The sequence below is a fragment of the Pseudochaenichthys georgianus genome, chromosome 18 (genome assembly GCF_902827115.2).
Source record: "Pseudochaenichthys georgianus chromosome 18, fPseGeo1.2, whole genome shotgun sequence".
Lineage (NCBI taxonomy): Eukaryota > Metazoa > Chordata > Actinopteri > Perciformes > Channichthyidae > Pseudochaenichthys > Pseudochaenichthys georgianus.
Genome location: NC_047520.1, coordinates 22,362,148 through 22,370,456, shown reverse-complemented (window position 1 = coordinate 22,370,456; position 8,309 = coordinate 22,362,148). Strand labels below are relative to the sequence as shown.

Here is an 8,309-nt window from a genome sequence, read left to right as displayed (position 1 = left end):
CCCTCACCCCATACTCCCGCAGCACCTCCCACAGTAACTCCCTGGGAACCCGGTCATACGCCTTCTCCAAGTCTACAAAACACATGTAGACCGGATAAGCGTACTCCCAGGCCCCCTCCAGGATCCTTGCGAGAGTAAAAAGCTGATCCGTCGTTCCACGACCAGGACGGAATCCGCATTGTTCCTCCTCAATCTGAGGTTCGACAATCGGCCTGACCCTCCTTTCAAGTACCTTGGAGTAAACTTTCCCGGGGAGGCTGAGTAGTGTGATGCCTCTGTAATTGGCACACACCCTCTGATCCCCCTTTTTGAAAAGGGGGACCACCACCCCGGTCTGCCACTCCTTCGGTACTGTTTCCGACTTCCACGCAACGTTGATGAGACGTGTCAACCATGACAGTCCCTCAACACCCAGAGCCTTCAGCATTTCCGGGCGGATCTCATCCACCCCCGGAGCTTTGCCACTGTGGAGTTGTTTAACGACCTCAGTGACCTCCCACCGGGAGATTGGTGTTGATCCCCCGTCATACTCCAGCTCTGCCTCTAACATAGAGGGCGGAGTTGTCGGGTTCAGGAGTTCCTCAAAGTGTTCCTTCCAACGCCCCAACACTCCATCAGTTGAGGTCAACAACGTCCCATCCTTACTGTACACAGCTTGGATGGTTCCCTGCTTCCCCCTCCTGAGGTGTCGGACAGTTTTCCAGAACAACTTTGGTGCCGCCCGAAAGTCCTTCTCCATGTCTTCTCCAAACTTCTCCCACACCCGCTGCTTTGCCTCGGCCACGGATGAGGCTGCTGCCCTTCGGGCCTGTCGGTACCTTGCAACTGCCTCGGGAGTCCCCCGGGATAACAAATCCCTGAAGGCCTCCTTCTTCAGTCGGACGGCTTCCCTGACCACCGGTGTCCACCAGGAGGTTCGAGGGTTACCGCCCCTTGAGGCACCTAGGACCTTGAGACCACAGCTCCCCACCGCGGCTTCGGCAATAGAGGCTTTGAACACCGACCACTCTGGTTCAATGTCCCCAACCTCCACAGGAATGCCCGAAAAGCTCCGCCGGAGGTGTGAGTTGAAGGCCTCCTGAACTTGGGCCTCCTCCAGACGTTCCCAGTTCACCCGAACTACACGTTTGGGCTTACCCGGTCTATCCAGAGACTTCCCCCGCCACTCGACCCAACTCACCACCAGATGGTGATCAGTTGACAACTCCGCCCCTCTCTTTACCCGAGTGTCCAAAACATACGGCCTCAGGTCCGATGATACGATAACGAAATCGATCATGGACCTTCTGCCTAGGGTGCTCTGGTACCACGTACACTTATGAGCATCCTTATGTTCGAACATGGTGTTTGTTATGGCCAATCCATGACTAGCACAGAAGTCCAGTAACAAACCACCACTCCGGTTCAGATCAGGGGGGCCGTTCCTCCCAATCACGCCCCTCCAAGTGTCTCCATCATTGCCCACATGTGCGTTGAAGTCTCCCAGCAAGACTAAGGAGTCTCCTTCAGGAGCCCCATACAGGACTCTTTCCAGGGTCTCCAAGAAGGCCGAATACTCTGAACTGCTGTTGGGTGCATAAGCACACACAACAGTCAGAGTTTTCCCCCCCATAACCCGCAGGCGTAGGGAGGCGACCCTCTCGTCCACTGGGGTAAACTCCAACAACGAAGCACCTAACCGGGGACTTGTGAGTATCCCCACACCCGCCCGGCGCCTCACACCTTGAGCAACTCCGGAGAAGAATAGAGTCCAACCCCTATCCAGAAGTAAGGTTCCAGAGCCGACGCTGTGCGTAGAGGTGAGCCCAACCAGATCCAACTGGTATCGCTCCACCTCCCGCACAAGCTCCGGCTCCTTCCCCCCCAGAGAGGTGACGTTCCACGTCCCCAAAGCCAGCTTCTGCCGCCCGGGTCTGGTCCGTCGAGACCCTCCGCTTTCACTGCCACCCTTCTGGCAGCGCACCCGACCCCATCGATGTTTCCCGTAGGTGGTGGGCCCGCGGGACGGAGAAGCGGAGGTGTTGCCCACGTTGCCTTTTCGGGCTGGGCCCGGCCGGGCTCCGTGGCAAGCCCGGCCACCAGACGCTCGCCGACGAGTCCTCCTTCTGGGCCTGGCTCCAGAAGGGGACCCCGGGCTTCCTCCGGGCCGGGTATCCTCACTTCCTGTGTCGTCTTTCATGAGGTCTTAATCTTAATCTGCAACCCGTCACTGATATTTTCTTCGGCCCTTCTCAAAGACGTGAATATAGTCTCCGCTCGAATAATATAATCAGTAACAGTCTCATTGCTTGCTTTGTGGAGAGAAGAGAGTTCACAGTACAGGCTCACGACTCATGGTTTGTCCTTTCCCGCGTGGTGCTCTCGGAGTATTGCCAACGCTTTTCTTCCATCTCGTTTCGCGTCTCTCATTATGAGTGATAAACTCTTATTATCTAGACACTGCACTAATTCAGCATATGCTTCTGCATTCTTTGTTGCGTCTTCTTCAAGTGCTTGTTCGTCGTTGTAGTCTATCGCTGACTCTTCCAGGATAACTTCACTGAGGCCGTGTGCGCCAAAAACCTCGCCTCCCATAACTCAAAGTTTTTCTCGTCACCGTGGAATAACAACTTAAACCACCTTTGGCCTCCTTGACTGGGCCCATAACCTGTTGCGTGAGACATTATATTCAGCAGAAGTCTCCACGTTTGCAGTCAGCCAAAGTAAGTATGCTAACGGACAGAAAAAACACACGACCACATCGCTCAGAGTTTGGCCTGGAGTGCGGACCGTTTATTGTAACTGCGCATGCTCATTAGCATCACCACGTTTCAGGCACATTCTGATGATGTCATACACATGAACTGAAACATGACTTTGTTATTATACAAATATGCTTAACACTGCGTCGTAGTACAGGGCGCTATGCTTCGTAGTACAGGCCTCTGGCTAACAAAACAAATCCTCAATAGCACAGCAGAGCCGAGCCCACCACATTTTGAAGTTCACTCCACCATTTTGACTTCTAGAGAAGCTTTAGATCCATGTTAAACTTAAATTCTGGGGGAAATAAAGTGGTGAGTATCTGTCGAGTGCATGAATTTAAAGCAACCAGAGCTGAAGAATAGTTAAATAGGAGATTAACTACATTTGGATTTCAGCCAGACTGCCAGTATGACCAAAACTCTGTATTCTTGGTGTTTTCCTGTGGTTCCAAGACTTAATAACACCAAGCTGATCATACAATATCTGTCTTCTGGACAAACCCAGAAAGCCCCTCAATCAGTCACTGGTTAAAAACCTCTCTCATTGTCTGGCCTTAGAGAAATGGACCTCTGCCATAAGGGAAAGCCTGATGGCTTCTATAGAACATGGAGGAAATGCTCACTCTTGTTGGAAAGGAACTATACGACCTGGTAAATTAGTATGCAAGACATTATGGGATGTGATGCAGCTTCTTGTCTACCAGCTTTTTGACTTACTGTTTCAGCCTTTTGACAATTTCACATTAATCATTTACGTTGTTTTGAGTTTCCTCTTTGAGTTATTGTCACTGTCAACATATATAAAGTATATCTGTATGTTTTTGTATGTTATTCATATAAGTATTACTATTTTTTCCTTTCTTTTCTTGTAACTTTGTTGTATTTGTTTGTTTTCTTCTTCTTTGGGGGGTTATACATGTGTGTAATATGTTTCTGGAAAAAACGAAATGCAATAAATATATTTGTCAAAACTTAATAAAATACATTACGACAGCTCACAGTTGATATTTGGAATTTCAACTGTTTTTTCTTAAAAAAACTCAGCGTTGAATGTCAGCTCCCCTGTACACAAAAAGGCCATTTTACATTTCTGTTTTCTGTACAAATTGAATACAACATACCACTTGTAGACTTAGAGAGGTGTTTGTAGGTGATTGTATTACCTTGAACAGAACATGGCTAGCTTTTTCCCTAGGTTCATATTTAGCTGTAGGCTGACGATGTTTGATCTTTTTATACAAGAAAAATAAATGAATAATCCATATTGTTTCCTCCAATGTATGGTGGGGAGATATGTCTGCATAACTCCAAGAAATGTGCTGAGTGGACTGAGCTGACCCTTTCGCTTCAGTGGTCGAACCAACTCTGACCGGTGTGTGTTTTGGCACCGTCACATATGGGATCAGTTTACTAACTATTCCTCTCATTATTTCCACATAAATGAGGCAGAATGATGAGTGCACCTCGGCCGTGTTTGGACCTTTTAGTCCAGTTAAGGACCTCGGCCTCTGCCGCATTTTGATTGGTTTGGACAAGCTGCGTGCCAGCCAAGTCTGTCACACCAGAAGGTCTCTTCCATTATTTTGAAATGCCACATCTGATTTTAATAACACAAAGGGTGAAAAGAAACTTCCACTCTGCAAAGTTAACGAGGAATTTGCAATGTCCATCCTATTTGTCTTCATAAAACGTGTTTGAAATTGTTGCTCGCCACACAGCAAGACATTAGCAGCCCATGATTTTATAAATAAATAAATAGATCCGTGAAGAAAAATCCAGCCAGAAAGTTCCAGGGATAATTTTGGCAAGATACGCTTGTTTGCTTTTTTTGTGAGATAAGAAGACTCATTTTAAACTCAAGTGTAAGGAAATGGGTAGCTTAGCTTAGTATTTGAGAATGTATTGCAGGGGCTTCACTGTTAAGAAAAGGTCCACTACGAACCCCACACTTATTGAAACATATCACATTTGTTTGAAAGCCAAACCGAAATGAACACTGTCAAACTATATTCAACTATTCTATGTGTGTTCTGTCGGCCAAAAGAAACGTTTGCTTTTTGTATTAGCTTGGTGGGAGCCCCGCACACAGAAGCTCTAAATCTATCTAAATGTGCAAAGCCTCCACCAGCACTAGCTTTTTCAAGAAGATACGCATATTGATCACACTACAGAATAAGTAGTAATATTATACAAAGTTATCTGTTCGTAACAAGGAAGTCGAATAAATGATGACAAGTTGCCAGACAAATATTAATAATAAACTAATAATTCAGAAGTTGTTGAAACCCACAAAGTGTAAATGTATGAGTTTGAAAACATTCAGAATCTATTTTTAAAAAGGTGAGAAAATCAATCATTCAGATTGTGATATAGACGAAGTATATATGTAGAGTGCCTTTAAAAAAATACATATAGTCTGGAAATAAGAACTAGATCATGCTTCCAGTTGTACTTACACATTCTAAAATCAGTGCTTCTATTTATTAGATTATTCAAAACATTGTCCTTTTCTAAGAATGTGTATATCCAATAAAGAACCTACATGGGGCTACAAGAGGACAATCTCATCCAGTTGACTGATGGCCACTGACTACATCACAGAAGAGATCTTGGTAATGAAATCGTACCAACAAATGTATCTTCTGATTCAACTAAACGGCTTGTGATTTGGTTTGTTCAGGTTTAAATTGACCTAAAGGATGACGCATGACTTTCTTTCTAAAGAAAACAGGATGTCAGTGTTTTAAATGTGTTCAATCCATGTCTTCTTTCACAGCTGAGTCGAAATTACTGATGCCATTCATTCCAGGAGTATCCCAGTGAAGAGTGAGGCTCGATAAATAGACGGCTTGCCCTGGAGTTATTCTGGCTCCATGTGAGAGCTCGATGCAGCCAGGCGCTCGTAGAGCTCTGGGGACATCTAGTGGGGCTCTGACTTCATGATGGAAGGATGTTGCTCTGAAACCTGTCCTGACTAGACCCAGGGTGCAGTACAAAAACATGAGCCGTTTATATGTTGATCAAATAACACTTCGAGATATGTTAGAAATCAGATTGTAAGTGTAATTGTAACAAATAGATTTAAAGCCAGTAATTAGCTATGACAGCCATGTTTTATTTTCAGAGCAATTATACATACAATAGATGTTGATCACCATCTCCGGTGTTAACAAAGACATACTGTACCATCCTTTTTAATAGGTTAAAGACAAGTTCTTCACGCCGGTTTAGTTCACCCCTATAAACCAGGAATGCAGTCAGACTGCCACCATGCAATAAACCATCCATATTCCACAGTATGAAAAACATCAGACTGTGCCAGTCCAGTCTTTATTGAGAATTCAAAAATGACAACAGGATTGCCTAAGTGTGTTAGTCCAGTGGTTAACAAAACCTGCTGAGCGATTCATGCAAGAGCCCAGGGCAGACACTAATGGTTTGTGAGCTTAAGGTGTTCCAATCATGACAACTCTTGATAATGGCAGGCTGTGGTTGTTCAATGTTAATCCTTTAAAGTGGTCTAGATTAATACCTCTTAAGCCTGTAGAACACCAGAAACGAGCGCATGAAAATGAAAGAACTGAAAACATACTGCAATCACCCATTAAGAGCTTTATTAAAACACTTTAAAACATGGGAATGCCACCAAAGCGAGGTTTAACACAACAACTGCAGCAACAGGAGAACAAAAAAAATTAGCCGAAAACAAAATTGAGCTTCTCTGAAGCCACTTTTTAAAAATACCCCAGGTGAGTAAATGTGAGCCCAACCATACAAATAACTCCTAAAGGTGTTTCTAATCTAAGACATTTAACCACTTGATGCAAACTTCGTCCTGAGGTGGCACGACTTCCGGAGCACTTCAGGTTATACGGTCTTCTGCTGGCCCTTCTTTCCAATCAGAGACTTGTGGATGTGAGGGATCACACCTGGGAAACAGAGGACCAGACATTCATTAACAGCTGCACATTACAGTTGGTCAAAAAGCTAGTCAAAGGCTAAAAACCTCATCACTTTCCTCTGCACATGGACCAAATAAATAATATCTTCTGAGTGCACAACTTAAAAAAGGTTTGCGTTAGTTAAAGTTAATGGGCCTGCACCGAGAATAGTCATGATTATAGAAAACTAATCTGCTTGCTGGACTCTCGTCATTCTGGGGTAAATGCATTCATTTTAAGTTAGAAAAGTAATCTAATCAAATAAAAGTGCAACTCTAAATGTAAAAATAAGTTTCCATGTATTGGATAGTTTCGGTCACCATGGCGTCTGGAATGTGGGCATTTCACACAGTTTTATAGACTCAATTGTAATACATTAATCACCAAATGTAATATTATTGTATGAATGATAGGGCTCTGCTCCTTACCTCCGCCAGCAATAGTGGCTTTGATCAGTGAATCCAGCTCTTCATCTCCTCTAATGGCCAGCTGCAAGTGGCGGGGGGTAATACGCTTCACCTTAAGATCCTTAGATGCATTTCCTGCCAACTCCAGAACCTGAAAGACAGACAGGTTTTAGATGTACACGTTAGCCAGGAACGGCGGCTATCAGACAGATACACTGTAGTCAGCGTTACCTCGGCCGTGAGGTATTCGAGGATAGCCGCGCTGTACACGGCTGCAGTGGCTCCCACTCTGCCGTGGCTGGTGGTTCTGGACTTCAGGTGTCTGTGGATACGACCCACTGGAAACTGCAGCGATACAATGAGCAGACATTGGTGGAGAGAAATAAAATGGATCAGTGGCCTGACGGTGAGAGACGGCCAACTGATGTCTAATGTTAGCTTGTTAGCGTTAGCACAGACACATTAATGGATTTCAATAGACAAACCTGCAGTCCTGCTCTTTGAGAGCGCGAAATAGCCTTAGTCTTGGTCTTCCCAGAGTCTTTACCTGCCTTTCCACCAGCCTGGAAAACAAAAAGAGTTATTGGGCTTGTTGCCACCCCATCATGTATTACTGTGAAATAAAACCCTTACAAAGTTTACAAATAACCGCAATTTAGCAGTGTGTTAGCCTTTATATCGCTCGATAAAAGCAGCCGATGAGGAAGCTAGCATGATTAGCTACTACAACAGCTAACGCTAGAGGCTAATAGTTAGCTGTTCAACAACATGCAAAGGGACCTTTAACATGTATTGCCAACAACCCAAACGCAAACACAGGTTATCGATATGATATAACACTACGAAATGAAGTTCTTACCATGTTTAAAATCCACAAATAATTTCTTGAAGCTGCAACACAAATCGGGTTTCTAGCTACCGAGCACTGACTATCGGTTTGGACTACAACCCCCACGCCTACAATGGTCCAGTATTTATAGCCAAACTTCATCCGGGTAACTACAGGGAGAGCACTAGCCAATCATTTTTCGTCGTGTGTTTCCTGCCCGGGCAATCAGTAGCCAATGAATGAACATACCTCACTTCTCGGGGAGAGACGGCACATTTCCGTTCCAAGTAATGATGGGTAATGTAGTTGTGACATGTTTACGTTATCCCATACAGAAATAACAAGTTCACATTTAAAACCTGAAAACAGAATTATTTCAAAGGTTATT

The 8,309-nt window shown here is 44.9% G+C and overlaps 1 protein-coding gene across 1 annotated transcript; it reads right to left on the bottom strand.

Moving 5' to 3' along the window:
- Nucleotides 1-6,041: 6,041 nt before the first annotated feature.
- On the bottom strand, nt 6,042-8,098 carry LOC117463735 (histone H2A.Z). The gene is made up of 5 exons (XM_034106132.1): nt 7,952-8,098; nt 7,578-7,655; nt 7,324-7,437; nt 7,114-7,243; nt 6,042-6,673 (listed from the first exon to the last, which is right to left on the bottom strand). The coding sequence occupies exons 1-5, from the start codon at nt 8,081-8,083 to the stop codon at nt 6,612-6,614; spliced, it is 516 nt and encodes a 171-aa protein (XP_033962023.1). The 5' UTR covers nt 8,084-8,098; the 3' UTR covers nt 6,042-6,611.
- Nucleotides 8,099-8,309: the final 211 nt, after the last annotated feature.

Bases quoted from the DNA above. Each gene is read 5' to 3' on its own strand.
- LOC117463735 (XM_034106132.1), bottom strand. From the start codon at position 8,083: ATGAAGTTTGGCTATAAATACTGGACCATTGTAGGCGTGGGGGTTGTA. The intron at 7,438-7,577 runs GTTTGTCTATTG...GTATCGCTGCAG, and splicing joins CTCAAAGAGCAGGACTGCAG to TTTCCAGTGGGTCGTATCCA. The intron at 6,674-7,113 runs GTAAGGAGCAGA...TCTGTTTCCCAG, and splicing joins AGCCACTATTGCTGGCGGAG to GTGTGATCCCTCACATCCAC.